The sequence below is a fragment of the Phocoena sinus genome, chromosome 13 (assembly GCF_008692025.1).
Source record: "Phocoena sinus isolate mPhoSin1 chromosome 13, mPhoSin1.pri, whole genome shotgun sequence".
Lineage (NCBI taxonomy): Eukaryota > Metazoa > Chordata > Mammalia > Artiodactyla > Phocoenidae > Phocoena > Phocoena sinus.
The window spans coordinates 53,755,008-53,772,000 of NC_045775.1; the positions used below are offsets into that span (position 1 = coordinate 53,755,008).

The 16,993-nt window shown below is 35.8% G+C and overlaps 1 protein-coding gene across 5 annotated transcripts in view; it reads right to left on the reverse strand.

Moving 5' to 3' along the window:
• The window catches only part of WDPCP (WD repeat containing planar cell polarity effector), a 518,809-nt gene that overhangs the window by 224,968 nt on the left and 276,848 nt on the right, over positions 1–16,993 (reverse strand). For all 5 annotated transcript variants that reach the window (XM_032653051.1, XM_032653049.1, XM_032653048.1 and 2 more), the window contains 2 exons: positions 9,706–9,894; positions 6,475–6,598 (listed from right to left, as the gene is read on the reverse strand). In XM_032653051.1, the coding sequence (XP_032508942.1) occupies positions 6,475–6,598; positions 9,706–9,894 (313 nt within the window). The remainder of the gene's footprint in view (positions 1–6,474; positions 6,599–9,705; positions 9,895–16,993) is intronic.

Below are 16,993 nucleotides of genomic sequence, written 5' to 3' on the forward strand. Positions count from 1 at the left end.
ATCCAAGCACTCTATCCTCATCCCTCTTACTACCAATCTGCTCTAAATGGTCACCATTTCTCACTCAATTATTGCAACAGCCTCCCAAATGGTCTCCTTGCTCTTGGCCTTCAAAGGTCTATTCTCAACATAGCATCTGAGTGATTCATTCACTAGTTGATCCAAATCATCTACTGACTTGCCCTATTATTCAAGAGAAAAATCCCAGTTCCTTACAACAGCCAACAAAAGTCCTATATAACCGAGCCACCTGCTAGACCTCTGACCCAAGCTCTTATTATTCTGCCTCTCATTCACTGCTCCAGCCAAAGTGCTGGGATTTAACTCATATTTCACCTTCTTAGGGAGGCCTCACCACCCAATGCTCCCTAGTTCCTGTCCTTGCTTTGCTCTTCTTCAAGGTATGCATCATTACTTAACATTCTATATATTCTACCTACTTATTTACATAATGTTTCCTTCACTAACTGTAAACTTTATGATGCCATGGATTTTTTTTTCATTTTAACATCTTTATTGGAGTATAATTGCTTTACAATGGTATGTTAGTTTCAGCTTCACAACAAAATGAATCAGTTATATGTATACATATGTTCCCATATCTCTTCCCGCTTGCGTCTCCCTCCCTCCCACCCTCCCTATCCCACCCCTCCAGGCGGTCACAAAGCATGGAGCTGATCTCCCTGTGCTATGCGGCTGCTTCCCACTAGCTATCTACCTTGCGTTTGGTAGTGTATATATGTCCATGCCTTTCTCTCGCTTTGTCACAGTTTACCCTTCCCCCTCCCCATATCCTCAAGTCCATTCTCTAGTAAGTCTGTGTCTTTATTCCTGTTTCACCCCTAGGTTTTTCATGACATTTTTTTTTCTTAAATTCCATATATATGTGTTAGCATATGGTATTTGTCTCTCTCTTTCTGACTTACTTCACTCTGTATGACAGACTCTAGGTCTATCCACCTCATTACAAATAGCTCAATTTCGTTTCTTTTTATGGCTGAGTAATATTCCATTGTATATAGATGCCATGGATTTTTGTGTGTGTCTGTTTTGTTCATTTCTATATTCTAGCTCTAACAATAGTGCCTGTTTATATTCTCTATTTCCTCAATTATACTTTGTTCACTTAATCTATCAATTACCACACAAAGGGAATTAAAATTTCTAACTATGAAAGTGGATTTGTCAATTTTTATTTTATGTGTACTCAAGCTATATTATACACATTTAGAATTGTTATATTTTACTGGTAAATTGATTCTTCTGTTGATATTGATCTCTAGTAATCTGTACTACTGATTTTGCTTTAAAGATTATTTATATAACATTATTAGGTCTCTTTTGGTATTGACTTAGTATAATTTTTTTCCATTCTCTAGCTTTTAAACTTTCTATGTGTTAGGTGTCTCTTGTAAAAACGTAGAAAAAACTCTGTTTCAACAATCTCTGCAAATGAAAATTTTAACCTACTTAAACTGACAATGATTATTGATTTTTAAAATTCATTTCTACTACCTCATTGTGTTTTCTGTTTTTCATCTTTTTTTATGTTTCTTCCCCCTGCATGCTGCACCCTCCCCCAATTCTTGCCTTCTTTGGGGTTGAATTTTTTTTTTCCTTATCCAACATTTTCACTCTATTTGTTTAACAAGTACACACTCTATTTCTATTCTTTCAGTGATTACCCTAGAAATTCTACCGTGTATCTTTTACTGAATAAAATCTGGTATTAATAAGTATCTCTACCTTCCTCTTGAAAAGTCAAGGACCTTAGAATGCTTTAACTTCTTCACTTCTCTTCTGATTTATGTGTTGTCATTGTCCAGGATTCTATCTTAATTTAACCACCTGCATTAGACATTAGTGGTTATGTTTTACATGATCCATTTTTGTTTAAGTTCCCACAAGTTCAACATTATTTTTGTCCACCATTCCTTCTTGCATCTCATACCTTCCTTCCTTTTAGTTCTCTCAAGGAAGATGTTGCCCTTCAAGGGTCCTAGATTAATGTGGGGATCTCTGATCCAGTCTCCCACTCTGCTTGAGCCCTAGGCTTTGTCTCCAACCCTCTGAGTACACAGCCTTTATAAATCAAGCACCTCACTGCCAGGTGCCAGCAGATGCCCTCAAGGCAAACTTTGACTTTGCTTATTCTTGTGGAATCAAGCATCCTTGTCATTTCAACTTCTGAGTGTTTCCCTTAGTTTCCTGCCAGCTCTACCATGCTTTAAACAAATATTTTAAATATATTATCCATTAAATAGATGATCTGACCAGGAAGTTTTTCTCTGTATATCATTCTGTCTTATTCTCTAAATATTCGTAGGTAGCAGTTTTAGTATTTTTGTTTTTTGAATTGGTTTCATATAATTGTTTTATTTACTGTGTATGCTCCATTAGTAAAAAGTAAAATTTAAAAAGCCATTTAAAAGTCAAAGTGGTTAACAATTTCTTTTTGCCTAACACATATATTTTTCATAAGCTAAGAGCCATTCCTAAAAGACTACCTTTTTTTCTGAATTCTAAGTGTAAATATTGACTCCAACATAATACCTATTATCCTCCAATATATTATACAAATTTTCAAACATCCAGGAAAGTTAAAATAATATATATATATATTTTTTACCACCTAGATTCTATCATCATTTTACAACATTGTTTTATCACATATCTATTCATCTCCCTTTCTATCCATCAGTTCATCTTATTTTTTTGTTGCAGTGCCAAGGAAAATGCAGACATCAGTACATTTCCCCACAAGTATTTTATAAACATGATATTTTTATTTCTAGGCAATAAAGCTCCCTGTCCCAAGATTTTGCATACTATTTTATAAGCATTTTAAAAATATGATTTTCTGTGCCATAATCACATAATATTTGATTCAGAAAACAACAGTCTTATAGTTAAGAGGGGAAATAAGTAAAATTAACTATTAATCCTTTATAACATATTTCCATGTTAGTAAAATAAGCTTCATATGTGGCACATTCACTGAAATGTTTGCCCTTTTATTTCATCAATATTTAGGAGTTCCTCTTATAGTTTCTATTTACTTATAATGAAAAGCTCTTACTTGTTAATACTTCCCTATTTTTTTAACATCTTTATTGGAGTATAATTGCTTTACAATGTTGTGTTAGTTTCTGCTGTATAACAAAGTGAATCAGCTATACATATATCCCCATATCCCCTCCCTCTTGCGTCTCCCTCCCACTCTCCCTATCCCACCCCTCTAGGTGGACACAAAGCACCGAGCTGATCTCTCTGTGCTATGCGGCTGCTTCCCACTAGCTATTTTACATTTGGTAGTGTATATATGTCAATGCCACTCTCTCACTTTGTCCCAGCTTACCCTTCCCCCTCCCTGTGTCCTCAAGTCCATTCTCTACGTCTGCGCCTTTATTCCTGTCCTGCCCCTAGGTTCTTCAGAACCATTTTTTTTTTAGATTCCATATATATGTGTTAGCATATGGTATTTGTTTTTCTCTTTCTGACTTACTTCACTCTGTATGACAGACTCTAGATCCATCCACCTCTCTACAAATAACTCCATTTCTTTTTATGGCTGAGTAATATTCCATTAATACTTCCCTATTCAGTAGTTCTGGAGGACTGTTCAATTTTATGGAAGCAGAGAGGTGAACAATCACCTTCTGAACTTAGTTTAGGCAAATCTGCATCTTCCTTCTATGATATTGTGATTTATAATAAGAAATATATATATTAGATCTTTGTACTGTTTGTGACAAAGGAGCTCCCTGGAACTTCCTAAGTGACAAGGAGCCAAAAAGGTGAAAGGAAAGTCTTTTGTAATTCATAACAATCCCATTTCAACCATACCTGAGTTTAGGTTAATGAGGTGACTTTCTGAAAGCCTCTACAGATGGGGGCTGGTTGTCAGGGGAACCAACCACATGATTAGAGGGTTAGAACTTCAGTCTCACTCCTGGACTTCTTGGGAGGAGGGAGGAAAGGGGAGCCGGAGGTTGAATTAATTACCAATGGCCAGTAATTTAATCAATCATGCCTATATAATGGAGCCTCCATAAATACTCAAAAGGAGAAGATTCAGAGAGCTTCTGGATTGGTGAATATGTGGAGGGGCTGGGAAGGTGCTGCACTTGGAGAGGGCACAGAGGCACAGGTCCTTTCCCATATAACTTGCCTTATGCATCTCTTCATCTGGCTGTTTTATTTGTATCCTTTAAAATATCAGCAATAGGTGCTTCCCTGGTGGCACAGTGGTTAAGAATCCGCCTGCCAATGCACGAGACAGGGGTTCAAGCCCTGGTCTGGGAAGATCCCACATGCCGCGGAGCAACAAAGCCAGTGTGCCACAACTACTGAGCCTGCGTTCTAGAGCCCGCAAGCCACAGCTACGAGCCCACATGCCACAACCACTGAGCCTGTGCTTTAGAGCCCGTGAGCCACAACTACTGAAGCCCGTGAGCCACAACTGTTGAAGCCTGTGCGCCTAGAGCCCCTGCTCCGCAACAAGATACCGCAATGAGAAGCCTGTGCACCGCAATGAAGAGTAGCCCCACCAGGGAAGCCCCGCCATATACTTTTTGATATTAAAATCAATATTTTATTCTTTTTCTAATCTGGACTCAAGCAATCTGAGTCCTCAGTTTAACCAGTGGGTGATCTTAGGTATATCCCTACTCTGCATGGTGCCTCTTTCCTTCATCTTTAATTTAAAATTCTTTATGATGATCTTTACTGTTTAGGACTTATTCCATTATCTAATAACTTTTTTTTAGAGTATTAAAATACTGGCTAGCCAAGTACAGAGGGTAATGCAATTCTAGTACTTCACAAATACAGAAAAGTATTTGCCCTTTTTCTCTTCCCTTAAGCAGAACTTCTTGGCAGCAGATTAAACAAAAGGATGGTTCCAACTTAAGCTATCTCATTCAATTTCTTCTACACTTAACGTTCCTTTTTTCATAATGCCGTGTATAGCCTACTCTCAAAAGAACTACTAAACATTCATTATAATTGAAATAGTAGAAAGCATGCAAAAAAGGAAATATGAAAAACCTAGTATACCCTAAGAGACAACATTCAATTGCAGATGTAACCAAACAGAAAAGTTAGAGTCTGTGTGGTTACATCAGTACTATGTCAGTCCCAGTATTTCTGTCATGTCTATGTATATGATTATACATAGAACACTGCCTCATTTAGGGTGAAGAATCTCTTAGAATATACTAAAATCGTTCAGATAAAAAGGCAATATTCAACTATAGGTCATAACTCATGCAATATATTAACATCTCTCAGCTTCTATAAAGACTGTTTTCCAAAGGTTTCACTGTTGGGTAGAGATCACAGTGCCACTTTATAAATAGTTTACTCTTTTGTCAATTGATAATACCTCCTTAGCAGGGTTGTTCTGAGGAAAAAAAGGGGAGACTATACATGAAATTGCTTGAGTTAAAAAGAACTACAACAGCTAGGTTATACTGTAAGTAAAATTAAAACTCTAAATTCAACTCAATGTAATTTATGGTACATGAAACTGAAAATTCTATTACTTTCTATTATAAAATATATATAAAAGTACACAAAAAGTATACTTTCAGCTAAAAGAATAATAATTTTTATTGGACCCTGATATATACCCCACTTAAGAAATGGAACATTACTAATACCTTGGTGGCTCCATGGGCTTGTTCCTCTCATATTTCTCTTAACCCTTTCCACAATACCCTAAATTTTGTTATACTCACTTCTTTGCTTTTACTTCTAGCATTGACATAGTCAGATGTATCCCTAAAGTAACTAACTAGCTAGTTATCTATCTATCTATCCATCCATCCATCCATCTCTATCCATCCATTCATCTTCCATCCATTTTTTGAACTTTATATATAAAGAAATGCTGTATGTACTTGTCCTTCAACTTCTGCAGTATCTGTCTCAGAGTAACTTCTTGACATTATCTAATTTTTCATATAATCCATAAGATTAAAAGAATTAAAGGAAATTAAAGCAGAGAAAATGAGGCACAGTGAAGCTAGCAACTTGCCACCTTGTATAGGAAGACAATGAGCAAATCTCTCTACAGTAATTCGGAAAGTAAAGCAGACCTGTGACTGTCTTAGAACTTTATAGCACATTCATTTTAGCTGCAATTAAAATAAACATTTCTCTATTGTTAAGAGTACAATTAATATTTTTAAATTCACTTTACATAGCTGGTAGTTTTTGCTTTTGTATTAAAGGGGCAATTATATTAAAGTGTAGTAATGATGTAAAAGCCCTCAACAATATTCCAATATAGTCCTTAATAGGAAAACAAGAATGAATTAAATAAAGAATATCAAGAGCCAATTTGTTTTTCTCTTAGGGGACAGACTATTAAAAAAGATATAGCCATATTATGGAATATTCTAATTAAAGAAGATGGCTCCTTGAATAGGTAATTAGTCTGACACTAATTAATCCAAAGATATCATTCACCTGAGTAAGTGGTGGAAGAATCTCCTTGCGTATTTGCTGATTTGGTCTCTGTATTCCAATATAGTTGTATCCAGGAGTGGTCTTGTTGGAGCATAGAAGGTTCCAAGGCTTGCCTCAAGCTGTGCTGTGGAATTCAAACATAGCAGCACTAAAACAAGTGAAACTCCTTCAATTACAACAGAATACTCATGTTTGCAGTCAGTCAGGTTTTGCAAACTTGGATGAAATGTGAGCTTGTTGCAGGAAAGATGAAATTAAAATATGACAGCTGATACAAAAACAAACCTGTGTATAAACTTTCACTTGAAGCAAAGCTGACAATGACTCTGAGCAACAAAAAGCTGTCAAAACTGAAGAAATCCATAATGAATCAGCCTCTCACCACAAATGGGTAATTAAAACAGTGACTCATCAGAGTAACACAGTTTGAACTAGTATTTCCAGTAAAATCAACTCACAGTGTGCTCAACATTTACTCTTTAGCTGGAAGGAACAAACTAGCCTTTCTGCATTAGGCATTGAAATCAGTATTAGAAATGTTTAAAAAAATAATACAAATAAAAATATCCTGATTGGAGTAATAATATCTCTCTATTACAACTTTAGAGAAAGACTGAAATTCCCTATACCTTCCTTAAATCCTGTCCTAAACAACAAGATTGTTGGTTTTGTCCAAGTGTGAAAGTTAACACCCCTGGGAGGTATGTTAATCTGCTTTGGTCAACTGATACCCTCCTAGGAAGGAAGGATTGGAGAGCAGGTTTTGATAAGCCAAAGGGCTAGTGATTGGGAGAAAAAAGCACATTTTGCCTAATTTACACTTTTACCAAGACATGCCAATGGGGTTGTGTTTCCTCCCAGAAATACCTGGAAAATATATAATTACCATAATGGTGAGAGTTGTATGAGAATACAGTTCACAGTAAGACTCCACTGATTTTTATGCTACTAGCACTAGGTTGAATGAACAATTCCTTATTTAGCAAAACTCTTTAATTTTAAGCATATCTGGGTTTGAAAGTATTGCATACCTCATCAGAGTAATTGCTATGGACTTGGCTAAGCTGTTAGCTATTTCTTTTTTTAATCTCAAATCTAGACAGTAAAGTAAGATGAACTTTAGTGGTATTTTCTTTCAAAGCAGCAGTCAATTTAGATTAAAATTGAATACAGCAATGCCATTGTGAAAGCAAGCCAGATTCTCTTGCCATTGCTTGTTTTCTTGACAGCATGTTCCGTACATCTGAAATGTTTGAGCCTACATGGAATACTCATAGGTCTCAGCACAGTTATAGATTCATTAGATAGCCCAGCTTGATGTTTAAGGCAGAAATGAAGATCTCAAAGACAACCACAGCACAGCTACAAATAAAAGAGCTCACTGGGTTCCACTAATAAGAGGAAAACAAATTACCATGTCAAATTTGTTAGATTCAGATAGAATAAATCTCAATAGAGAAGAATTGTAAATGTTTTAGAAATGTGTTTTGCAGTTACTTGGGGGAAAATGCATATACCTACTTAAAATGTACATATTCTGATAACCCAGCATCATGCAAGCATTTTATTTTAATAGCCTAGTATATCATACAAGTTTTTTATTTCCCTATCCACCCAATATGGTTCCTTGATAATATCCTTCATTAAGGCGGGAATCTGATAATACCCATTTGTGAATTCCCTAATAATCTTTCTTACTACACAGGGATCTTACAACACAAATTCACTAAGGTGCTAGCAATTTCTCAGTCCCCTAAGAGTCAATATTTTATCTTCTTCATATTTCTTCAACTGTAAATTTAGAGTATCTTGCATGGCTTATGTGTACCAGGCTTTCTTTAGGGACCCTGCTACTTTTTTTTTCCCCTGCTATCTACCCAACCTGAAGAGTGTACCAATACTAATAAATAATTACTTGAGATAACTCTGCAGGTAGAAATACTACAGTAATCCTAGAACCCTAAAATTTTGAAGTTACAGTCTTCTTTTTATTTTTAACTAATATTCATTGAGTACCTACTGTGGGCCAAGCACTGTGCTATGCATTTTCTCATTGCAGAAGTACTGGAATCTCCGTAGATGTGTTGGACTACCTCCAAAAAGCACATTCAATTAACATTAAATAAATATTTATTGTGGGCCTCCTATGAGTTGGGGCCAAGTCTCATGATGCAGACTTCTTGAAAGAACATGTTCTTGCTGATTATTCTTCTCTAAAATTAGTAAAATGAAGGTTATGTACAGAATACTATCTAAACAATTTGTTTACTTTGGAAATGTAATAAAATGGAATAAGAAAATCTATAAACATGGAAAGAAAATAGTGGGGAAGCAAAGCTCTCCAGTAAAGGCCTTTTGACATATTCCTTGTTTTCCTTACCTTGTAAATCACATACAGAAAGTTTCTCATTGGCCATTATTTCCCACTGTTAATATCCATGCTTATTACAAACATTTGAAATAAAGATATGAATGCAAGAATGTTTAGATGCATTTTACATTAAGTAAATAAATTACTCATAATAAAAATAACATACACTGGATAACTGGCAAATATAAAAATTGATTTCATTACTGTATGTGGCACATATGTTTTTTCTTTTTTGTTAACAGTGCCTTGTCTCTCTTTGACAATAAACATCTGAGATCCTATGGGCAAAATAACTTATTAGGAGAAGGTTGGGAAATCCAAGCATGCAGAAGAGAGAGGGGTATCAGAACTCTAAGTTAGAATGAAAACAAGAAGGAACAGCCTGGGCTGCAATTCTCACACACACACACACACACACACAATAAGTGGTAAGGTCTACTGTCTGGACAAAGAACTTGGGATGTGAAAGAAAAATACTGATATCTAAAGTAAAGGAGAAATAAGGACTTTGTTTAGGGCCCTTTGTCTTCCAAACCCTACAGAGTACATGAAATTTCTCATCAAAGTTTGAAATCTGAGCATATTCTACACATGAACTTAGTCTGAAATATACAGTGACTTCATTGTGAGTTCCAACATAGGTATATACAGAAAAGTTATTACGTTGACCAGTACTATAAGTAAGTACCGTATGGAAGTAATTATTTGATACCTCATTTTGTCAGTTTAATAGGGCATTAACATTTTTGTCTTCTAATCTCCAGTAACATGACTTCAAAACATCCTCAAAAAACTACTGACAATAAAATGTACTTCATGTATATACAAAACCCATTTATGAAATATGTTTTAAGTCTGACCTTCTCTCTCTGGAGTGAGCTTTTGTCTAAGAAGATGGTTTACGATGGCAGTCATGCTGATAAAGCACTGGTAGCCCAGAGTGTCCCAGTTCATACTATTCAGGATGTTTATTGCCTCATAGATCTCATCACAGTGAATGTACTGGAAGATGATGTCTACCAGGCCCAGCTGTCCTTGTGTGAAGATACCTGTCACAGAAAAATATAAAATCAAGTGAATCTTTTAAAAATAAGAAGTAGGACTTCCCTGGTGGTCCAGTGGCTATGACTCCATGCTCCCAATGCAGGGGGGCCAGGTTCAATCCGTGGTCAGGGAACTAGATCCCACATGCTGAAACTAAAGATCCCGCATGCCACAACTAGGGACCCCGTGTGCCACAACTAACGATCCCACATGCCACAACTAAAGATCCCAGATGCCACAACTAAAGATCCTGCATGCCGCAATGAAGATCCCACAAGCGGCAGCTAAGACCTGGTGCAGCCAAATAGATAAATAAAAAGTAGACAGCTTCCCTGGTGGCGCAGTGGTTGAGAGTCCGCCTGCCGATGCAGGGGACACGGGTTCATGCCCCGGTCCGGGAAGATCCCACATGCCGTGGAGCGGCTGGGCCCGTGGCCTATGGCCGCTGAGCCTGCGCGTCCGGAGCCTGTGCTCCACAACAGGAGAGGCCACAACAGTGAGAGGCCCGTGTACCACAAAAAAATAAATAAATAAAATAAAATTTTAAAAAAGTAGAATAACAAAAACAGATTTAAATTTTCTACAAAGGAAAAAACCAGTGATCACTTCTTGCATAAAGTGCTAGAAATATGGGATTTGGGGGGACCAAGAGTAATATGGCACTGTGGTTAAATCTTTAAATACCACCTACCAACTCCATCTAGCTTAGGCTTACCATTCAGCACATATTAACTAATTTATAATCAAACTGTTCAGACTAAAAATGAAAAAAACTGAGAACTTTTAGGTAAATCACAATAGCTAATTTAATTTTTCCCATCTGTCATTTAGGCCTCGGTTGTATATATTTAGAGATAATTTTGATGTAACACAATTCTTATTGACCAGCTTAATTAGTTCTAAGTTGCACCTGGTCTTCAGCCCCATGTACTTGGGGGTCAAAAAGTACAAATATCCATGACAAATATAATGTGACTATATAAACATTTTTAGGACTGTTTTTATTAATGGGTGCTCTAAATTGATAGCTTCTTCACAGATACCACATACCAATTTATTTTAAATTGGCACTGAGATTATTCTCTTCTATTATTAGTAATTATTAGTAAGAAATTATCAGGATTAATCTTGTTATTGATCCACTTTCACAACTAAGATCTACTATAAAATATCTTAGAACAACATAAACACATTTGCCTACCCTTTTAAAATGAAAGAAAATCCACTTCTAAGCTTAGAGAAGCAAGAGCACAAAACAAAGGGGGGTGGACTCTGTTCTAGTTTTATCTTATCTTTTAAATATGGCTGATCTCATTTGAAACTAACAATTTCTGTGTAATTAAGTGACAATAAGTATTAGTGCTTTTAAGGAGTTTGCGGTTTTTTTTAATCTTTAAAAAGTAGCTATCTGTAAAATCTTTTTCCTTCCACAAATGTTTACTGATTTGAGTGAACTACAAAAACTTCTCAGTACAAATAGTCATAAAGCTAAATGAGAAAACATATGTGAAATTATTTGGAATCTGTGAAGTATATAAAATAAAAACAGGGAAACAAAGATAATAAATTGCAAACTTTGCTTCTGAAGTTATGCAAGCTAGAGACAACAGTAGAGCTTTAAAAAATGCTGAGAGATAAAAATGAATTAGCCTAGAATTCTATAATTTTATAACAAAGCATTGAAAATTCATGAAGAAAAAACAGTCTTAATAACAGAGCTCTAAAACAATAAAGCAAAAACTATCAAACTAAAAGGAAAGTCAAATCTACAATTATCATTGGAGATTTCAGCATTTCTCTCTGATTAGTTGAAAAAAACCTATAAACAAAATCTGTAAATATAGAAAACACTTGAAAAACATCAGTAAATTTGACCTAATTGACATCTATACAACGCTTCACCCAACAACAGCAGAATACACATTCTTTTTAAGTGCACATATAACACCAACCAAGATGGAGCATATTCTGGGAGATAAAACAAGCCTCAATAAATTTAAATGCTTTGAAAGTATACAGAATAGGTTCCCAGACCACAATAGAACTAAATTAGATATCAAAACAGAAAGATATCTGGATGACTTTCAGTGTCTAAGGATTTATACACCAAGATTTTCAAGGGAGAAAATATTCCCCTTATATCCTCAGTGTGCTGGTAAATCTAAGTGATGTAAATACTCCCACCATGGCTGACTTCAAGCACTAAAGTGATGTCATGGAACAAGTGATGCACCACTGCACACTGTTATGTAATATTTCTACCATACAGATAAAATAAGTGTAAATAACCTCAAAGGTATAGATAATAGCAAAATGTAGTAAAATAACTAGGAAGTGGGAAAAAAAGAAATATATCTGGAAAATCTTTAAATATTTAGAAATTAATCAACACTGTTCTAAATAACCTACGGGTCAAAGAAGAAAACACGAATTAGAAAATATTTTGAAATGAATAAAAATATAACATCAAAATTTGTGAGATGTAGCTGTGGTTATAGTATTACTTAGAGGGAAATTACCAGTATTAAATATTCAATTACAAAAGAAAAAGGGTCTGAAATCAACAATCCAAGCTTCTACATTAAGAACCTAGAGAAAGAAGAGCAAATTAGACCTAAAATAAAATAGGAGATAATGAAAATATGAAAATAAATAATAGAGAAAGTCAATGAACACAAAAGCTGGTTCTTTGAAACAATGTGTAAAATTGACCAACTTCTGGGGTTTCCCTGGTGGCGCAGTGGTTGAGAGTCCGCCTGCCGATGTAGGGGTCACGGGTTCGTGCCCCGGTCTGGGAAGATCCCACATGCCGCGGAGCGGCTGGGCCCGTGAGCCATGGCCGCTGAGCCTGCACGTCCGGAGCCTGTGCTCCGCAACGGGAGAGGCCACAACAGTGAGAGGCCCGGGTAACGCAAAAAAAAAAAAAAAAAATTGACCAACTTCTGCCAAATTGAGGAAAAAAAGAGAAGATACATTTATCAATATCAAGAATAATCATTATAGCACTACAGACATTAAAAAATAAGTGAATAATATGCTAACTTTACAGAAATAAATGTAGCTTAAATGAAATAGATTCCTTTGAAAGATACAAATTATCAAAGCTCATTCAAGAAGAAATGAACAGACAACGTGAATGATCCTATATTTAAATTTGAATTTGCAGTTTAAAAACCTTTACACATACACACACACACAAAACCAGATGCCTTCACTGGTGAATTCTCTCAAACAATAAGAGAAGAAATAGTATCACCTCTACACAACTCAAAATATAAGAGGAGGGAATATTTCCTAATTCATTTAATGATACCAGCATTACACTGATACCAAAAATGACAAAACATTACAGGAAAAGAAAAAGAAAATTGCAAACCAGTATCTCCCATAAACAGATACAAAAATCCTTAAAAAATATTAGCAAATCCAGCAACATATTGAAAAGGTAATACATCATGAACAAGAGAGATTTATCCCACAAATGCAAGGTTGCTGAAACATCTGAAAACTGATCAACATAATTCACTACATGACCAGAAAAAACATATAATCATTTCAATACGTGCAGAAAAGCACTTGATAAAATTGAACATCCACTTATGCTAATATATATCAGCAGACTAGGAATGGAAGGGGACTTCCTCAACCTCGGTAACATCATACATACAGTGAAAGATTAAATGCTATCCACCTAAGATTGGAAACAAAGCAAGGATATCTTCCCTTGCCACTTCTGTTTAATATTGTACTGTCCTAGCTAGTAAAATAGGGAAGAAAACAAAATAAAAGGCATACACATTGGATAAGAATATATAACATTTGTTTTTAACTGAAGTTGCCATAGTCATCTTCGTAGAAAATCCTAAGTAATCTACAATAAAAAGTTACTACAACTAAGAAATGAGTTTACCAGGGTTGCAGGATACATGGTCAATATTTTAAAATTTTATTTTTATATAACCCCAATGAACAACTAAAAGTTGTAATTAAAAATACTAATTACGATAGCATCCAAAAACATGAAGAAATTATATACAAGATCTTTACACTTTAAACTATAAAACACTGCTGAGAGAAATTAAAGAAGACCTGAATAAACAGAGATGTTGTGTTCATAAATTGGGAGACTCAATATTGTTAAATTGCCATTCCATCCCATATTGATCTATAGATTCAATGTAATCTCAATCAAAATCTCACCAGGTGTTTTTGTAGAAATTGACAAGTCAGTTTTAAAACTTACACAGAAATTCAAAACATCTAGAGTAGCCAAAACAATTTTGAGAAGAAGAACAGAGATTTCCCTGGTGGTCCAGTGGTTGAGACTTCGCCTTCCAGTGCAGGGGGTATGGGTTCAATCCCTGGTAGGGGAGCTAAGATCCCACATGCCTCGCAGCCAAAAAACCAAAACATAAAACAGAACCAATATTGTAACAAATGCAATAAAGACTTTAAAAATGGTCCACATCAAAAAAAAATAAATAAATAAAGAACAAAGTTGGAGGACTAATAGTCCTGGCTTCAAGACTTACTGTAAAGCCACAGTAATTAAGACAGTGTAGTACTCGCTGAAGTGTATACACAGAGATCAGTGGACGAGAACAGAGTCTTTTTTTTGTTTTTTGTTTTTTTTTGCGGTACGCGGGCCTCTCACCGCTGTGGCCTCTCCGGCTGCGGAGCACAGGCTCCGGACGTGCAGGCTCAGCGGCCACGGCTTACGGGCCCAGCCGCTCCGCGGCATGTGGGATCCTCCCGCACCGGGGCACGAACCCGCGTCCCCTGCATCGGCAGGCGGACTCTGAACCACTGCGCCACCAGGGAAGCCCCAGAGTCTTTTCATAGATAAACACATACATATGATCAAGGGAATTCAATGGAGGAAGGATAGTCTTTCCAACAGTTGCTGCTGGAACAACTGAATATTCATATTAAAAAATTAATTTCAACTCATACCTCACACCATACACAAAAAATTACTTGTATCAGACAATAAACCTAATTGTAAAAGCTAAAACCATAAAATTTCTAGAAGAAAAAAGGGTTCGACAAAAACTTCTTTGATAGCACATAAAAAGCATAAGCCATAAAATTAAAAAATCCAAGAACTGGCTTTCATCAAAACTAAAACTTCTGCTACCTAAAAAACTGTTAATAAAATGAAAAGATAAATTACAGGATGGAAGAAAATATTCACAATACTAGCATCCTACAAAGGACTTTTGTTCAGAATATATAAAAACTCTTACAACTCAATAATAAATAAACAATCCAATTAAACTTGGGCAAAAGATTTGAAGATATACTTTATCAGAGAAGATACATGGCAAATAAGGACATAAAAGATGACCAGCTCCAAAGGCTCATCAGGGATATGCCAACTAACACCACTATACACCTACTACAATGGCTAAAATTAAAAAGACCATTAATGCCAAGTTTTGGTGAGGATGTGGAGTAACTGGAACTCCAAAATAGCTTCTTCTTAAGTTAATCGTAAACTTAGCATATGGCCCAGCCATTCTACTTCCAGGTTTTTCCTAAATTAAAATAGATGTCATACATCTGTTTTACATACATTTGTACATACTTTGTGGACACAAAGATTAGTACAAGAAAGTACATAGCATTTTCAATATTGGCTTAAATTTGGAAACAACCCAAATGTCCATCCACATGTGAAAAGATACACAAATTGTGATTTATCTATATAATAGAATACTACTCAGTAATGTAAGTGAAAATTTACAGATATATACGGAAGAGTCTCACAGACTCTTCCATACTTACTGAGTGAAAGTAGCAAGACACAAAAGAGGACCTATTTTTTTAGTATATTTCTATAAAATTCTAGAAAAAGCAGATCTAATCTGTAATAACAGAGAGCAGATCAATGCACTTTAGCTTTGAGGGAGGCAGGGATCGACTGCAAAGGGGCTGAGAGAATTTTGAGGGTGAGGGAAATGTTTTACATCTTGATTGTGGTGGTAATCATGAGGATATACATATTTGCCAAAACTCATTGACCTATGCATTTTTAAAACAGGTACAACTAATTTTATGTAAATTATACCTCAATAAACTTGATTTAAAAATCCATCACATCACTCTAGAAAGCAGAATGCTGTCTGGAACAGCAATCCATCTAAAATGATATAAGATCTAGTTTTAAGATGACTAGGCATCTAATAAAGTATTTGACATATCCTTCCAGCAATAAATTACCACCAATTACCACTTGGGTAAAGTAAAATTTAAATAACTCATTAAAAATAACTCTTTTAAAGAACACATACTTCTTACAAAAGTTCTATGAGAAAAATCAGACTACTTGTTTTTTAGATAGAGTGACAAACACACAGATGCAAACACATTGCCTGTGATTTTCAAAATCCTATGAGAGGGAAGAAGTTAGCTTTAATTATTTGTTTAATATCATCATTTGAACTTTTAACCTTTTCCTAACTTTGTAGGTGTTATGAAGCACTGTGGGAACACTCTAGGTAGGTGGAATACTCAACACCACTATGGAAAGAAGGAGTGTGAGAGCACATGCTGTGATTGGGGAGCTACTAGGGAAGCACAGTTGGGGAGGTGAAGCCAGAGACGCAGACAGGCTTATTAACCACTGAAGGATTTCAGGCTGTAGAATCCATGACCAAATCTGCACTCTGGTGGCAGTTCAGGGGATTAATTGAGCGGTGGGTTGGGAAGATTGGAAGACAAGAGGATTACAGATAGAGGGCCACTGCTTGATCATGGTAAAACAGCAAAGATCTAGATTAAGGTAATGACAGCAAGGATGAATAGACTGAGATGTTTTTGACAGTACGTATTTAGAAAGGCAGAACTGATGGGATTTGGTAGCTGATTGGATATGGCATCAGGGGTGAGGGAGGATTCTAGGATAACTTCTGACTTGGGATTCTGTATGTATAAATAACTGTACCATCCCTCAAATTGGAGAATATAGGAGGAAGAAGCAGGGAAAAAGATTATGACTTCATATCTGCCCATAATAAATCTGTATACCTGTGTACATTCAGGGGGAGGTATCCAGCAAGCCACGTTAATATGTGGATGTGGAGTGAGGAGTGGTCTGGGCTG